Source organism: Artibeus jamaicensis, unplaced genomic scaffold (assembly GCF_021234435.1).
Source record: "Artibeus jamaicensis isolate MK-2021 breed Jamaican fruit bat unplaced genomic scaffold, CSHL_Jam_final scaffold_2172, whole genome shotgun sequence".
Taxonomy (NCBI): Eukaryota; Metazoa; Chordata; class Mammalia; order Chiroptera; family Phyllostomidae; genus Artibeus; species Artibeus jamaicensis.
In genome coordinates this window covers 2,975,646-2,993,674 of record NW_026522031.1, presented here as the reverse complement: position 1 = coordinate 2,993,674, position 18,029 = coordinate 2,975,646, and the positions used below count along the sequence as shown (strand labels likewise).

The 18,029-nt window shown below is 43.3% G+C and overlaps 1 protein-coding gene across 2 annotated transcripts in view; it reads right to left on the bottom strand.

Moving 5' to 3' along the window:
* Positions 1 to 18,029, bottom strand: part of MGAM (maltase-glucoamylase) — a 161,387-nt gene that overhangs the window by 36,038 nt on the left and 107,320 nt on the right. The window contains exons 15-24 of one of the 2 annotated variants that reach the window (XM_053656616.1): positions 12,927 to 13,098; positions 12,282 to 12,398; positions 9,124 to 9,278; positions 8,893 to 8,977; positions 7,991 to 8,047; positions 7,336 to 7,460; positions 6,409 to 6,497; positions 5,588 to 5,637; positions 2,578 to 2,742; positions 1,028 to 1,183 (exon numbers count right to left, since the gene is read on the bottom strand). In XM_053656616.1, the coding sequence (XP_053512591.1) occupies positions 1,028 to 1,183; positions 2,578 to 2,742; positions 5,588 to 5,637; positions 6,409 to 6,497; positions 7,336 to 7,460; positions 7,991 to 8,047; positions 8,893 to 8,977; positions 9,124 to 9,278; positions 12,282 to 12,398; positions 12,927 to 13,098 (1,171 nt within the window). The remainder of the gene's footprint in view (positions 1 to 1,027; positions 1,184 to 2,577; positions 2,743 to 5,587; positions 5,638 to 6,408; positions 6,498 to 7,335; positions 7,461 to 7,990; positions 8,048 to 8,892; positions 8,978 to 9,123; positions 9,279 to 12,281; positions 12,399 to 12,926; positions 13,099 to 18,029) is intronic. The other variant, XM_037138991.2, reaches the window with a different exon arrangement.

Below are 18,029 nucleotides of genomic sequence, written 5' to 3'. Positions count from 1 at the left end.
TACCTTTATGTGGATGTCTATAGGGCCTTTGCAGATGGCCTAGTTAAATGAGGTCATTAGGGTGGGCCTATGCCAATATAACTGGTGTCCTTATTAAATAGGCAAATTTGGACACAGAGACAAACATGCACCTGGGGAAAGGACATCCTGTAAAGATGAAGGCAGGGATTGTGGTGAAGTTTTTATGAATCAATGAACACCTCAGATTGCCAGGAAACTGCAAGAAGCTAGAAGAGAGATTTGGAACAGATTCTCCCTCCCAGCCCTTGAAAGGAGCCAACCCTGCCAACACCTTGACTTTGAACTCGTAGCTCTCAAAACACTGGTGTGATATATCTCTGTAGTTTTCAATCACTCAGTTTGTGGAACCTCATTATGGCAGCTCTAGCAAATGAATGCACCCGTTTAAAACACACACACACACACACACACACACACACACACACACACACATATACACACACCCCTCCTGTAACACGTGAGAAGTGAAGGGTCAGCAGGAAGCCTGATCTGGAGACTGGGGTCCTAAGGCAGGTTCTGCTCCCAGAATCCCCCCCCTCGTTTTGCTGTGGGATAGTTGCCCCCACTGTCATGTTGAGGAAGTCATGTATTTTCTCTGACTTTCATTCCCTCCATTTTTCAAGTGGAGAGGAAGACTTATACCTTACCTTCCTCCTTGGACTCTAATGAATGAAAAAAAAATCACTCAATATACTCAATGCACAGTGTATTATTATTATTATTATTATTATTATTTTTAAATACAAGTGGGGTTTAAAATGAGTCAGCTGGAGGAAAGAGAGAGCCAGAGCGGCAATGAGTTGCCTCCGATTCCGGCTCTCTCAAAGGAAAACACCATTGCCTCTCACTCAGAGTTCACGGAAGAAGTTATCTGTCGGCACAGTGTGGAAGAACTATTCCCGTTCTACCCAACAATGTTTGGAAGTGTTTTCTAGGTGCCTGATTACTCGTGTGGCACTTTCGACAAACTTCCTGCCCACTGGGGCGATCTGCCCCTCGTCCTTACCTCCCAAAGGCACCCCCGCTGACTGCACTTCTCCTCAGAGGCTGTGGGCTCCTCAGGGTAGCAGTTGAACTTCTCCAGGTCGCTGACTGGGAGTTTCCACTCAATAGAGAATTCCTGTCCCAGTACCAGTCCCTTGAGACCAGTGATCTTCACCACCTACGGAAAGAGAAAGGAGGCCACGGTGACAGATGAGGAGAGGTAGAGACACCTGGGTAACGTCCTTCCCTGATGGCCTGGACGTCAGGACAGGGGTGGGGGAGCTAGCCGTTCCTGCAATACTTCGGGGTAGTTGGGATATTACTGTTTCTCCTCGGGGGCTTTTCTCCCGGGAAAAGGACTGAATTGATGGCTCTGAGTCGAAGGGAGGGGCCTTTGCCGACTGCAGGCAGGGCCATCATTGTTAGGCGATTGCCTTCTAGGAGTGGTACGCACACCTTTCCATCGGGGTGGCAGTCACAGCAATAACTAAGTTTTATCGCGCATGCGTGTGGGCCAGGCACTGTGATGACTACTTTGTATGCATTCTCCCCATTAATGCAGCAGCGATCCCGTACTGCGAACTGGCTAGCTCCAATTTGGCTCTCTCCACACGGCTACCTCCGGTTTGTAAAATAGAAATCTCAGGTCTGTAGAGGGTTAATGCTTTGCCCAAGATCTCACAGCTAAAGGATGGCAGAGCTCAGATTAGAATCCCACTTGGCCTAATTCTAGAAGCCCAGCTCCTACCCTTTGCCATAGGTGTTGTCTAAATGGAAGGGGCCGCCCTCAGAAATGGTGCACTTCCCAGCACTTGGCATACTCAGCTAACAATGGGAATCTTTTGTCCGAGATTATGATGTTAGAGAATCATTCAAAAGGGACAAAACCGGACTACCCCTTATGTTTTAATTAACTCCCCTTTTCTCTAATGATACAATAATTGCTTAAAATACTAAGGAAAACTATCAGCTGTGTCTCATAGAGAGCCTTTAATTTAAATGAGAGGGCATATAGGTAAATACCCTCCAAAACTGGGCTGATGCATTATATAATGTAGCTTCAGCCTTGGCTGGGTAGCTTAGTAGGTTCGCACATTGTCCCGGTACATCAAGGTGGTGGGTTCAATCCTCAGTCAGAGCACATACAAGAATAAACGAATGAATGCAGAGATAATTGGAACAACAAATTGGTGGAACAACCAATCAATGTCTCTCTCTCTCTCCTTACTCTCTCTCTAAAATCAATAAAAAATAAAATAAAATAAAAATTAGTACAGTTTGAATACTGTATCAAACTGTATCACAGGTGGGATCAGCATGTCTAGCTTTAAATTCACCCAGAGAAGAGTTGCCTTCTTTCCGGGCCCCCTGACATGAAGCACAGGGGTCTGTGCTTAGCAGGCCCTTGTTTCTTTCTCTGCATCCTGCCTGTGTGTGGTAGATTTCCCAGCATGCCAGGCATCTCTGTGCCTGTCCAACCTCAACAGGGCAAGAGAGAGCTGCCTGTCAGAATCTTGGGCCAGGGCCTTCTGCAAGGGCCCTGGAGGACAGCAGGATGGGGCAGTCACCCACCTTTGCTGATTTGTTGTAGCTGACGTTTGAAATGGGGGTGGAAGCACCAATAAAGAGAATAAAATCAGCAGGTTGCTTGTCCATTCCCAAGATTGTAATATCTGTAAACATGAGGTTGTCGGTGTCCTTATAATTATTAGTCGTGATCTTTGCCTGTAGACGGTTCTGGGGGGAAAAAAGTCAGTTTAGAAAACAAGTACCTCAGACTCTAACTGTGCCCAAATAGCACTCAACATCTTTCTTCCTGAAACTGATGCCACGCCCTTTATCGCTGAGGTTCTATATGGTGCCACGGGATCATCCCAGGGAACTTGTTAACCCAGCTCCTGATAGTCCTCAGTCCTTTAGTAATAGTTTGTGCTTGCCCCGGTTCACTGGTTATTTATTGATTCTATTCATCAGAAAACAGGTTCCTGACATCATGGAATTTTCAAGCAGATAAGATGGATACTAACAAAGCAAACAAAAACCTCAGGCACACAAGAAACCCACAGCACACAAAGGTATAGACATGTGCATACACTCAAAATAGTGCCCAAGTAATTTTTCTTTTTATTCCAATGATAAGGTGGATAAGAAGTAACTGTATAAATGTGTACGATGTGCCAGGCACTGGGCTAAGCATTTTACATGTGTTACTTCATTCAATTCTCACGACAAACTATGAGGTTAGAGCTATAATGATGTCCATTTCTCAGATGAGGAGACTGAGGCCCAAAGAAATTAGATAACTTATTCAGAGACCTATAGTTCAAACATGACAAAGTTATGTCATGAAGTAGCTATGACAAACTATGCTATAGTTCAAACCTGACAAAGCTATGATGAAGAAGGTATAGCCAAAGACTAAAGAAAAAAAAGGGGGTCACTTTGATGTTTAAAAAAGACTAGGAATGCCCTGACTAGCCTATCTTAATTGGTTGAGTGTCACTCTACAAAACAGAAGGTCACCAGTTCAAGTCCCAATCAGGGTGCATAGCTGGGTTGTGGGCCAGGTCCCCAACTGGGGCATGTGCGAGAGGCAACCGATGTTTCTCTCTCACAGCAAAGATTCTCTCCCTCTTTTTCCCCCTCTCTTCACCTCTCTCCAAAATAAATAAACAAATAAACAAACAAATAAATAAATAAATAAAATCTTTTAAGAATAAAATAAAAAATAAAAAAACTCAGCATCCCACAAATATGAGCAACTGGTTTCTGCAAAGGTGCAAAAGCAATGCAGTGGAGAAAGAAGAGCCTTTTAACAGATGGGACTGGGGCAGCCAGATGAACACAGGGAAGAACTTAAACCTCAACCTAAATTTCACATTGAATATAAAACTTACATATAGAATTATACATACTGCATAATTATGTAACTCAAAATAGATCGTGGACTTAAGTGTAAAAGGGTCAAACTACATTTTTTAGGTAAAAATAGGAGAAACTATTCAAGCCCTAGGGCTAGGAGGAGTTCTTATTCTGGTAACCAAAAAGTTTGATCCACACGCATACATAAAAAATAAATCAGACCCATCCAATTTAAAAATGTTTGCTCAATGAAAAACTGTGTTACAATGATGAAAAGAGACATTTATAGACCAAAAGAAAATATTTACAAACTGTAAACACAACAAAGGACTAGTTTCTAAAATATTTTTTAAAAACACTCTCAAAACTGAACAGAAAAATAAGGCAAATAATCCAATTAGGAAATGGGCAAAAGACCGGGATAGACATTTCACCTAAGAGAACATACCAATGGCAAATGGGCACCTGAAAAGATGGCCAACCTCCTCAGGCATGAGAGAAAGAGAAACTGGGACCACCATGACCTGTCAGCACACCCTTAGGAGAAGGGCTAAAATAACATTGAAAAATCATGACATCAGATGCTGGTTAGGATGCATGGAAACTGGGCCATATACTCATGGTGTGAATGAAAAATGGTCCAGCCACTTTGGAAAAGTTTGTCACTTTCTTATCAAACTAAACATGCCCTTGCTATAGAACCCAGCGTTGGCACTCCCGGACATTTACACCAGAGAAATGAAGATGTATGTTCACACAAAACCCTATCCATAAAGTTCACAGCAGCTTATTTGAAACAGTCCCTGATAGAATCAGCCTAGATGCTCTCTACTGAGTGAACTGCTCAATGAAAGCTGGGCAGCTATGACTTGGAACGCTACTCATTACAGAAAGAACTGTGGATACACAACATCATGGATGAATATTGAGGGAATTACACTGAATGAAAAAAGCCCATTCCCAAGACTTCATGCTATATGATTCCATTTAGAGAACATTCTTGAAAGGACAAAACTATAGAAATGACAAACTGAATAGTGGTTGCCAGGGACTAAGAAAGGGGGTGGGGGGAGGAGGCAAGTAGATGTGGCTATGAAAGGGCAGCTGAGGAATCCCTGGGGTGATGGAAATGTTCTCCATCCTGAGAGCATCAGTGTCACATCCTCGTTCTGATATTGAACCGTGGCTTTCTAAGATGCTACCTTTGGGGAGAGTGGGTAAAGAGTAAAAGAGATCTCTCTGTATGACTTCTTACAACAACATGGGGCTCTACAGACATCACAAAATAAAAAGTAAAACTGAAAGAAACTATAAATTTAAAAGAAAAGAAATAAGGGAGAGATCCGCATAAAAGAAGGCTTTGTCCTCACACAATCAGACTTCCAAGAAACCCAAAGGACAATGCTCCCCTCCTCTGGTGAACTAACTTGCCTTTCTTCCTGTTCGTCCCCCTGGGAAACAGACCATGTAAACAATCTTCTCCCAGCCTCTCAAAACTTGGCCTTTATACCTGCACCCAAGGCCAAGTTTAGGGACTAGAAAGGAAGGTCGTTATGGAAGGACTTCAAACAGGCACTGCACCACTCCGCACTCTCACCCACACCCCACACCCCACACCCCACACACACTGGCAGCCCCACCCCCTGCCAAATAAGGGCACATCTTGGAAGCCATGACTCACCATATAAAACTCAGAGTCAAGGAAAAAAGTAGTACTTACGGAGGTGACAGAAAACTCATAGAGAGTGTAATTCTTTTCAGTTACAGCATCTGAGAGAGAGAGAGAAGGAGGAGAGCCTCTTACAGGGGAAGAAGAGGCATTTCTCTTCCTTTGCCATGGGATCCCTCTTAGCCAGGTACCTGTTTTTGTCAAACCTCCACAAAGGCTTCCTGGCGCCTTCAGCACAGTAAAGTGGCCCACCCTCTGAGCTCTCATGGCACTATGAAGTACTATATCACTGGCATTTAAAACTTTTGACTCACATTATAGTTACCTGCATGCAGGATGTGTCTATCCTGCTGTAGCAGGAGATCCTCAAGGGCAATGTCTATGTTTTATTGACCTCTAGATCCCCTGTATACAGTGCAATGATAAATAGCCAATAAATATTAATACATGCTAATTCCGTGTAGGGCTGGATTTTCATATAATCATAGGCCATAGGCTTATATGAGGCGCTTACATGGAAATCCTACAGTGGAAAAACATAGTACACAAATGAGATCCTTCCCCTCAATAGTAACCAAAGAAGTATTTTGCAAAACTACTAGCAAAATGTATTATTAGGTATTAATAATGATACCCAGAGGAGAGAATAATTAAATACAATAATGTCTGTTGTTTGAATAGAGTCAATAACAGACATGTTGATCACCTGAAGTCTTCTTTAATGCATTGCACTTGGCCAACCAAGCCTCAGAATATACTGGCTATAAACTGCAGAAGTAAGCAGCGGTGACAACAAAGTCAGCGCTGTGCTGGGCAGCCTGCAATGACTAATCTCACGGAGCACTGCAGGGACAGTGTGTGGGGAAGTCTACCTGCAGATTCACCGTCATCCCAGTACAGCTGTCCCTTTGCTTCTCGCTTATAGTCCAAGGCAATGATGAGCCCCAGGGAATTCTTCCGACTGTAAAAGAGCAAGTCTCAGTTTCAGAGAATGAAGATGAGATAAGAACTGGGGTAAATCAGCCCCCCTCGTGCCCCACAGGTGGGTCATCCCAGAGTCTCTCCCAGACACTGTGTAGATACTGACCTTGTATGGAAACAGGGCAGTGGGGTGTGAGTGGACAGCAGAGGTTAGCAAGGAATGAGCATAAGAAGAAGAGTCGAAGGAGAGGGTTCCTGCTGAAAACTGGATTTGTAATAACACTAACCATCAAGTGAGCACCATTAGGGTCCTACCATGTGTCAGGGACTCTTCTAACTACCAAATATACATGAAATCATTTATGTTAGTCCATTTGATCTTTATAATAACTCTAAAAGTAAAACTACCATCATCCACAGTTTATGAGTGATAAGCAGAAACACAGAGAGTAAGTGGTCATCATAACACGTCTGGTATGTTGTAGAATTAGGGCCCCAAATTTCAGACTCTTGACCTTGAAGCGATGTTTGTTGACTTTGGCTCCTATTTAACCTGCATTCTCTCTTGTCTAAGGGAATCTCCTTGAGGGCAATTTTTGACCATGAGGAAATTCCCTGAGCGATCATTTGACTCTTCTTATAATGTGATTCAATCCATGAGTGAAAGACTAGGGAAACGCAACAGACACTACAATTACCCACGCTGAGTGAATTCTAAGATGTTAATGTTGGGTCAACCCTGAAACAAGGGAGGAGGATCCCTGACTGGACATGTCTCCCTGGTTCATCCACATTTAGTCCCTATATTCACCTTTCCCACAATGCCCTACCTCTTGGAGCTTGAGAGCCGTCCCACCTTGGAAGAGTGAGGAGCTTACCTGGCCTCTGTGGTTGTGCTTGGCTGCTGGGTGGGAAATATGTAGCCCCCTCGAAGGTGAAGTCCTATCTTATCAGGGGGCAGCAGCATCTGTACCAATTGTTTCCTCCATTGGGTGGCTACTCCCTAAGCAGAAAAAAAAAAAGAAAAAAGCAAAAAAAAAAGCTGATCATTGGCTGTTTGGGCTAGAAGACACCGTGGAGAGCTTATTGCTTAGCTGTCTCATTTTAAATAAGAGAAAACCAGACACCGCCCACCCCCTCCCCCTGCCAAAGTGAAGTGACCTGTCCAAGGCATACAAGCAGTAAGTAGACAGCAAAGCTGAGGCTCCACCTCATTTCTTTGTACGACCCCACGCTGTGATTCCACCAAGGCTTTTGTTCCATAAGCTATCCCAGCCTACGTCCAAATGGCTAGTCCTGACAGCTGCAGAGTGCTCAGGTGGACATAATGAAAATTCCCATCAACCTACCCTAGTTATTCAAATTATTTCATCGTACCTTTGGAAAGGCCTTCCGCAGGGAAGAACACCCACAATCAATTACAATGTAAAACCTTGTATTATCATCCTTCCCCAAGCTCCTAACACAGTTGCTGCCTTACAATGGTCCTCTGCTAGAGCCAGGTCTCTGGGCCAAGTGCACCACCTCACTTACTGTCTCATAGTCGTACCAGATGGCATCCGGTATGTATGCTTCCACTCCATCCGCACCCTAGGGAAACAACAGTAATGAGCAACATTAGCACACTTCCTTGCAGTTTACACACACCTCCCCATGTGCCTCCAGGTGCCCCTCTGAACAGCTTCCCACTCTACCAATAAAAATGCAGACACTCAGTGAGGCTGAGCTGTGCCAGCAGTTAAGTTTGTTTTGCTTCCTGGCTCCTGAACTTCCTAAGAGATGCAGAGGAAGTTCATTCACTGAGTTACTTGTGTAATCTGACAGGTGGGAGGAGACTGAACTAGTCAGACGCCCAGGAAAGCCTTCCAGTAGGACCACTCACTGGTCAGCTGGACCCACCATGAAACAGTGTGGCCAAAACACCAGCTCCAAGGGCCTTTGACATGAGAAACTTGGTGATTTTTCATGTTACAAACTGATCAGCATACTACTGATCCTGCTCCTCTTTCCCCCACTTTTCCCCACTCACAGTTGCCCCAATCACACCATGAACTCCCCAGGAACGCCCTCCTCTTACCCTGCACTCCTCTCTCCCTCCCTGCCCCTTTCTAACCCCCATCTCACATGCTTTCTGGTCAGAGGGAAACATAGGCAGATGGCCAATCCAAGGCATTTGAGGGCCCTGTCGACATCCATATGCTTAAAGACACAGGCTTGAATGTAATCTTGCAAAATGGAAATTGTTTTTCTTCGTCCGGCAGTGGAACCAATAGTTACTATTTTTCTAATTTCCAAACTTTCCAGAATCTTTCTCTCCTTTATATTCATAGTTATATTTAAATGCAGCCAAAGACACTCAGGTTCCAGCTTATTCAGCTATAGATCCATGAGGACAACTGCAAGGTCCCACCCCACTGTTCAGATTATAAACATACTTCATATAAAACCGGTGTGATGAGGAGTCCAGGCCCCCATAAGAACTGCTCGTGCACCTCCCACGTAGCTGGGTCCTGGTAGAACCTGGAAAACAGAGAAGGCAGGTGAAGCCCCCAGTACTGGCAGGCAGCTCATTGTATGGTAACGAGGTCCTTGTGAACCTTGTTGGCACTAACAAGGGAAGTAGAATTACGATCTGAAAGGATGTCTTCGAGGGTCAGGAAACTTACTCGTGGACCAGGGGCCTGGCCACGGTCTCCCCCAGGGTGTGAGCGCGGTAGAAGAGGGTGTAGAGGTAGGGCAGCAGGGTGTAGCGGATGTTCAGATAATGCCTGGAGGAGTTCAACAGCAGAGAGTCGTCCCCAAAGGCTGCAGGATCCTGGTCCTAGAAGGAACCGTAAGTAATTACTAAACATTTCCATCGTATTTTAAAAGTTCCTGTTGATCAGAAGCTTTCACATACGAAAGGAGTTATGTTATGGAACTTGAAGATGTCAAAGCATTTCTAGAACTGTAAGGAGCTGGGTCCTGCCCCTTGGTTTTATAGATGAGAAAAACACATCAGAGGTTACGTGACCTTCCCAGGGTGAACTGCAAGTAAGTGGCAGGGTTTAAATTTGATGGTGTCTTTGGATATCAGTCTGTGGCAGCTTCGGGGTGGTAGAGGAACCTACAGAGGTTGCCAAGCAGATAAAGGGCCTAGCGTGGGCTCTGCCCCTCAGGGTTGCGCCAGTGGATTTCAGATATTGAGGTTTCTCGAGCTACATCATTTGGCAAATAATAAGAATAAAGAGAATTTGAAACCCATTGCCTTAAGCCGCATATTGCCTAACCACCACGGTCTAGAATCCATGTCTTCTTTCCATGCTCTTTTATGAATCTGAAATTTTATTTATTGATCTTTTGAATTTTACTTTAATCAAAGTTGATAAAGAATCTATTAGTTTCAGGTGTATGACATAGTGGTTCAACATTCATACAGGTCACAAAGTGACCACCATCGTTAGTCTAGGAACTGTCTGCCATCACACAGTTATTCTCTTACTGGTTCTATTCTCTATGCTGTGCATTATATCCCATAACTTATTCCATTTATTTTATTTTTTGTTGTTGATATTGTTACAGATGTCTTCCATTCCCGACTCCATCCCCACCAGGCCTTCATTACATTGTCTATGTTTGTGGGCTATGTATCTACAATCTTCGGAATTTATGTCTGGTTTCTCGTATAATGTTTTCACCAGGAAAATTTGTTTTACTTTCTCTGTCCCCAAGACAGTGACCTCTATTTGTTCTTCAATACACAAAGTGCAAAGCAATCATGAAGAGAATTTTTAGCAGATTTTAGCTAGGAGGAATAAAACAACCCTTCACAAGGGAAATCTAATTGTGTTAGGACCCAGAAACATAAAGTTTCCCTCATTTTGTTCACTTGCCTTGTACTTTGAAAGTGGTGCATATATTTAGACTTGCCAGCCTGTAGTGTATTATGGGGACTGAATTTTAGAAAAAAAATTATCTGAATGTATCCCCTTCTTTTGTTTCTTAAGTTGCCCATTTCCCTCTCCAACTAGAACTACTCTGTGAGACCACTTAGTGCCCCAATACAGGGTTCAGCGAAAACCCTGAGGCCAAACACTGAAGAAAATAATACTCCAGTGTCACCCCGGCCTCCAACTGAGACGACCTAGAGCTGCCCTGCCCCCCAGGACGGCCACAAGCCATGTGAAGCTACCGAATACTTGAGCTGTCGTTAGTAAGACTGAGGAACTAAACTTCTAAATTACATTTAATTGTACTTATTTTAAATATAAACCTGAAAATTGAATCAATGTAAAATATATTTTTTCAATGAAACACAACTTTATTGTTCTGGTGGGACTGCATTTCCCTCCAGCTGCTGCAAATATAGTATCCAAACTGAGATGTATTACAAGTATAAAATGCACACTGAATTTTGAAGGCTTAGTATAGAAAGAAAAGAATATAAAATAACTCATTTATTATTAATATTTTGTATAAAATAGGCATTGAAATGATATTCAGGATAGATTGAGTTATATAAAATAAATTTAAAATAGTTGCTCCTGTTTCTTTGTGCCTTTTGGACCTGCTTCTAAGCTTCCATGTGTGGCTCCCATTGCCCTGGGTGGTCAGCACTAGTTGGGGGGGAAGAAAACCAGCCCTGTACCCAGGCAGCCTGGGTGACTGCATGCTCTTACTGACAAAAGTCCTTCCGGGCCACTCCTTCAGGAAGAGCATCCACCCTCCCTGCTCCCAGCCCCTTGCTTAGAAATCAGGAAGAGTCCATCTCTTTCTAGATCACAAATGGCTAGGAACAGCCTGGGGATAAAATCCTTTGAAGATCCAACTACAAATCTCTCCCAGGTCAGAGATATGACATTGGATAAAGTCCAGAACTGCAGCTAAAATGATTATCAGTGAGTTATTATAGTGAGCCTATTAGGAGCTAAACCACTCAATTAGCAGATTTCTTCATTTAAAAAAAAGGGCCTCCCCTTCTTGCCTGCAGGGTCTCTTTTGAGAAATCTGCTGACAGTCTGATGGGAACTCCTTTGTAGGTGACTGGGTCCCCTTATCTCTTGCTGCTTCTAGGATTCTCTCCTTCATTTTAATCTTGGCTAATATAATTATGATGTGCCTTGGTGTGTTTCTTCTTGGGTCCAGGGAATGAAGGGGGAGAAATAGAACAACTGTAATGGCATAATTAATAAAATATATTTAGAAAAAAAGGTACCACAGGCCATTAAAGAGCATAATGGAGCAGCAAAAAAAAAAAAAAAAAAAAAGGGCCTCCCACCTGACTTGCTCGTACTGTCACCATACGCATCTCCTTAAGAGGGACCTTGAACCCATTTCTATCTGCTTGCCAAAATTATCAAAAAAATGTAATTTTGGATAGAAGAGAAAGGTGGGATATGTGGTGAAAAGTAGTGGGAAGTGGTCTCTCGAACCATTCACAGAAAGATAAAAAGGTTGCAACAAGGTGAAAAAAAATGTTCAGATCACACGCCTGTCCCTCTTGAAATCCTTTCCCCTTGCTCCCCTGTATCTAGGAGTGGTTTTCCTTGTGTTGGTTGAAGTATCAATGAATTCCAATTGTCCACCTTATATAGGAGGTAATAGAAGTGTGTCAGAAACACTGTGGGAACTTCAACCACCCTTCTCACCTTCGTTGGTGAGTTTCCAACAAGAGTCCATACATACCATCACCCCCATACCATGCTTTTTTAGGTCTATCACTTGAAATTTACCTATTCTGCTGCTGCAATTAGGGCCAACTCAGAGAATATTCTTCAACATCTCTTTGACAACAAATAGATTAGATAACCCAAGAAGTCTCTGTCACTTCTCGTGGGGACCTTACCCTGAAGCCAGGCCCGTTGTGATTCCTAGAGAGGGGATAAAACGCTCCAAGCTGCATCCATCTTCTGCAGAGCTCCTCTGTGACATCCTTTGTATAACCACAGATATTGGCACCTACCTGGAGAATGAACACACATGTGAATGAGCACAGTGGTCAGCAAGAGAGGAGAAAGCATTGACTGTATACCTGCGAGATAAGGGAAAAGGGAATCTCGCATTCCCATCATGCCATGCTTCAAGAGGTCTCAGGCTTTCAGGGCAAATCCCCCAGCCAAAAGGGGGAATAAAACAAGTGTGCCACCAAGGACCGGCTGAAGAGAGGAAGACCGACGGTCGAATCAAGGGCTCATCCCCAATATGCAGTTCCCAATTTCACTGATGCTCTGTTAATGGAATTTTTCTGTGATACTAACACATTTCACTTGTGGAGGCTTCTTCCTAATTTCAGAGATTCCATGGACGACAACCCAGCGGTAAAACGCTACTATCCAATCTTCAGAAAGCAGTTCACACCACATAACAAAAATGGACTTTCGCAGTGCATGTCACAGTGAGACGTACGCTCCTTGGTTTTCAAACACCTCAAAGAAGGGTACTGGGAAGAGTGTCCAAGGACAAAGGGTGAAAGCTCCAAGGTGAAACTCACCAAGGGGATGCCAAATAGGTTGAACTCAAGGATACTAGGGATGGACCATCGGAGATCCTCCCAGGTGGCTGCATTGTCCCCCAACCAATGAGCAGCAAACTTGCCAGATCCGGCAAAAGTAGAACGGGATAAGATGAAGTTTCTCTTTTGAGGGAAGATACTCTTCAGGGCCCTGAAAAAGAGCACAGCCAACTGAATGGGAAGTGAGCTGTGAGTGTGTGCAGCTTACCAGTTCCCAAGGCAGCAGAGGTTTCCGGTCAAACTGAGAAAAGACGGCAGGGTATCATGAAGGTGAGCAGACTAAAGTTGCCTCTTTAAGAACTTCTATCTCACTTCTAGATAAGGTTTCAGACCTCAGATGAAAGAGTACAAGCCTCTACAGTTTAGCACCCCTAAGGGCTCTCTCTGGGCTCCTGTCCTCCAGATTATGTTTTCTGCATCTTGGATCTATTTTGCTCTTGCCCTTTTGGTCAACAATACATTGGAACCATGGGTTCTTGACCTTCACCTTCTCCCGCTAGAAAAAAAATTTCCAATGTCCCTGGGTAGACATTGTCCTTGGCTCAACCTTAGCAGGAAGTAAAGGTGCCTTGCTGCCCATTCATAATCCTGTTTAGCTCAACACCAGCTAAGGTCAGAACCTGTACCTGCTGCTTGCCTGAGAGAAGATTTGTGTACCATCTGGGCTCCTTTGAAGCTTCAGAAATTATTAGAAATTCCCAATGTCAGGAGATCTTAACCTGCACAAACTAATATCAATTAAAACAAGTAAGTCTCAGAAGACAGCATATGATACTCTTAATGAAGTTAAAAGCAACTAAAATATAACATATTTTCATTGAATTACATATAAAATATTACCTATCCAATACAACTGTCCAATACAACTATATAGAAAGTACAGCAAAGGAGTTGTAGACAAAGAATTCAGAAAGTATGGGGGGGGCAGGTGGGATAACATACAGTGAGATGTAGGTGCTTTTCTAGCTTTTATTAGGAATGCTTTTTCAAATAGGCCTCTCCCTGCCCTCTCCTTCCCTAAACAGTTCACATCTTCTTTTAATGTTTTAAAACTGAACGATATTACAGCAGGAGGGTGGTGATAGCTGAGCCACAGTCACTTCTAGCTCTTCACAAGCAAGCTCTTCTGTCTTTTCCTCCAACACATGGTCTGAGGCAAGTGCACCCAAAGGCCCTGGGCTGTTCCTGGCAACACTATCACAACCACCAATGCTTTCCGTCTCTGTATCCCTGAGAATGTCATGGGGAGTCATACATGCAGGACAACTGATAATGGGAAAAGGGGGGGTAATTTGCAAGTACAGACTCATTTAGGAAAATGAAGTGCCCTGTTCTGACAATTTAATGAGCAAACTATCAGGGTGCAGTGGAGAGGACTCACTATCTGACTCCTGTCCTCATTTCTCCTTGATCAGGACTAATGATGCTTTGCCTTTATCACCACTGGCTAGAGAGGGTTTACTGCACCCTGCAATCACCTGTCATAAAGGAAACACCTTCAAGTGGCATAAAGTGAAACTGAAACAGGAATGAAGTTATCCAAGTTGAGGGTTTATTTAGTTGGGCCATTGGGGTTACACGGATTAAAGGACGGTCTGTTTTTTATTTTGGCTCAGAGGAGAAATTTTGCTCAGACATGCCCAAGTCTTTGTTTTGCATCCCTCAGGTTTGGTCTATTTAGTCAGGTCTTGATCTCTGAGAGAAACTGGTTTCCTTCTGGTTTTAGGCCACAGGAAAGCAAATTTTGTCATCAGAGTTGGCCAGTAACCACTGTCCCTAAGCTGTACTTCCTGCTAAGGTTGAGCCAAATCTTCATTAGATTTATGGCTTAAATTCTCCTGATGGCCAGATCCCACTGAGTGAGAATCTTGTCTGCTTTTTAACCAACTCTATCTGATGCCCAAATGCCAAGTTCCATTTATCTCCACTGTTCTCTGGAAACTTTGACCTTTTAACTATCAACCATAGCTATTAGGACTCATTAACCAACCCCATTATGATTATATAGCATTTTTATCACATGGAGACTCCAACAATAAAGTAATTGGAATATTTTCTTCCTTCCACACACACTCTCTTACTCTTTCCTTCTCACCCTGGCCATTTACTCACTCTCTCCCCACCTTCCAGTCTCAGAGAGAAGCATCTGTGTGTCGAAATAGATCAGAAGAAAAAGGGATGTGGGAAACATCGATCTAACACTCTCATTCCAAAGATGAGAGACCTGTCTTATTCATCAGGAAAGGTCAAGTGAAAGAGAAAGAAGTCAGAAAAGAGAAGATAAAATCAGATGTGGGTCTCTCTTCGAGAAGCATTTCATTTATCGAAATAAAAACGTCTGCATTTACTGCATGAGGACACTCTCTCACCTGGACAAGCCAGCAAAATAGTTAAGTCACAAGGACAAAAGAGTGCAAGAAAACAAAAGAGGACCTGTCTCTGCCTCTAAGTCACCAGGTCCCTTTGGGCCTATCCTGCCCTTCTTCTCTTTCTCAGGCCAGGCATTTATTTAATGACCATGCCTTTAGGACACACCCAATTCCTCAGGCTAAGGACACATGGGGTGACTGTACCCTCAAAGAACTTACAGTGCAGCAAGGGAAAAAAGTGAATAAAAAGTATAATACAGGTGTTTGGAATTTAGTGCAGTGCAATATGAACAGGGAGAGCACAAGATACAGGCAGAGGGAAGAGATCATCTTCCTAGGCCTGTCAGGTAGGTTTCCAGAATTAACACATGAGGTGAGGTTTTAAAGATAAGTACATGTTTGCAAAATGGATGGGGCGGGAAAGGACATCCCATGTAGACAGAGCCACCCAGGCAAAAACATGAAAGAATAAAATAGCTTTCAATTCAGGAGCAGTAAGCAGTTATGTTTGCCACAGCATAAAATATGAGGAGTAGCAGAGATGAAAGAAAAAAACTAAGAAAGGGTTATTTTATGAAGTGCCTTACAGGTTTGGCTAGGGTGGTGCCTTTTATTATACAGAAGATACCAAGGCAAAAGTAGTTTTTCACTAGGGAGAGAAGTGAGCAGATTTTCATCGGGGAGAGCAATGAGCAGGCATGTGATTCAGAAAGATCACCTCGACAGTGGTAGAAAGTGGTGCTGTGGAAACTTTCACATACATTTAACACCCCTGGAAATCCCGCTAAAACTCAGATGCTCATCTCCAAGGTCTAAGGTGAGGGTTATGATGCTGCATTCCTTATATATTTCCAAGTGATGCTAATGTGGCTGGTTTTTGGACCACACTTCAAATAGCAACAGAATAGGACAGATGAGTGGGAGATAAAGCTAAAGTCAGGAAAGGAAGACTAGTAGTCACAGAACTCATGTAAGCTTTGTGTGAGTGTTGACGATGGAAAGGAGTGTCAGCAGGGAGAAAGGAGATAGTTATAGAAATGTTTTAGAATTAAAAGGATTAAAGATTGATTGTAAAAGAGGGTGTGATGGGAAGAAATAACTCAAGAATGATACCAAGTTTCTCATTTGGGAGGCTGGGAGATAGGGATGGTGTAGCTACCAACCAAGATAGGTAGTTTAATTGTTTCAGAAATGATTAGCCAGTCTGTGGAGATGGGGCAGAAATAGGTAACAGAGTAAGGTGAATGGCATTGGAGGAACAAGAAGACATCTAAGTAGACAAGATCAGAGGGTTGTTGTGGATATCTGGGTCTGATAATCAGGGAGAGACCTAAGCTGTAAAGTTATGAAATTATAGACTTTAAAATGATCATGATAAATTATAGTAAAAACTGAAAAGAAATAAATTACCTTTGCATTGGCAGAGAATAAAAAAAAAGGAGTCTAGGGATTGACTCCTAAGGCTTATCAATAGTGAGAGAGCAGATGAAAAAGATCCAGAGGTTGAAAAGGAACAGAGGTCAAGAGGGACAGCTGGGAACAGAGCAGGTGAGCCAAACAACAGCAGTGTGTCGGAACCAAAGGAACCGAGTTTCAAAGGAGTGGTCAGTGATGTCATGCACCCTAGAGAAGTCAAGTAAAAGGACTGAGAAAAGTTCTATAAAGACATCAAAGTCTCTCTGTCCCCATCCTACCATCGAGTTCTAGAAACAACAAAACACAAGGAAGTAAGAAGAGAAAAACCAAGACATTCTTTCCTAAGTCACCTCATCTGTTTTGTACATTCAAATTAAAATCTTCTTAAGCTTAGCCCCGAATTTCTTCTCTTCTAGGTGTAATGATTATATTTTACCACCTTCCAAGGAAGGAACTTGGTCAGGGTTTGCAGGGAGCTAGTCCTCCATTTATAAAGTCATTAGCAAAAAATTCATGTGACAAGGTGTGAAAAGGACTGAATCCTTTGCAGGAAGCATCTGTCTCTTAGTTAGACTTTCCTATTGAGTGGTGGTGCTGATGGTAGTGGTGATGATGGTGGTGGTGGTACTGGTGGTAGTAATGGTGGTGGTCATGCTGGTAGCGCTGATGGTGGTGGTGGTGGTGATAGTGGTCTTGATGGTGGTAGTGATGATGATGGTGGTAGTAGTGGTGGTGATGGTTATAGTGATGGTGGGGGTATTGGTGGTGATGGTGGTGGTGGTGGTGGTGGGGTGGTAATATGTGTGTTTTGGGGCTGAGGGGAAAATTGAGAGGGAGACTGGGGCAGGCAACAGGGAAGGAAGCCTGGAGGGTGTGGTATAACATTGCCATATAAATATAGGCCACTCAGGTAAACTTGAATTTCATATAAACAATGAATAGTTTTTAGTGTATGTATGTCCATTGCAAGCTTAACTGGGTGTGCTGTATTTTTACTTGCTAAGTCAGGAAACCCTAGTATGACGACCATAGCATATTCAGTAACAGAACCCAAGCAAGAGCTGACTTCCAGATAGGGATTCTAAATACCTTGCACATTGTTGCCTGCTAGTATCAAGTTCTTAGGCACAAGCCAATCAAAAATAATCCTGTGCAGAAACCAAGGGGATGTGTGAGAAGCCCTCTTAAGCAGCCTGTAAGATCTGAGTTCCTAGATTCTTGCAAGCACAGAACATATTTGGAAAAATATACTTCAAGATGACCAGGGAAACCCTCCACCTCCCAGCTCCCCATATCT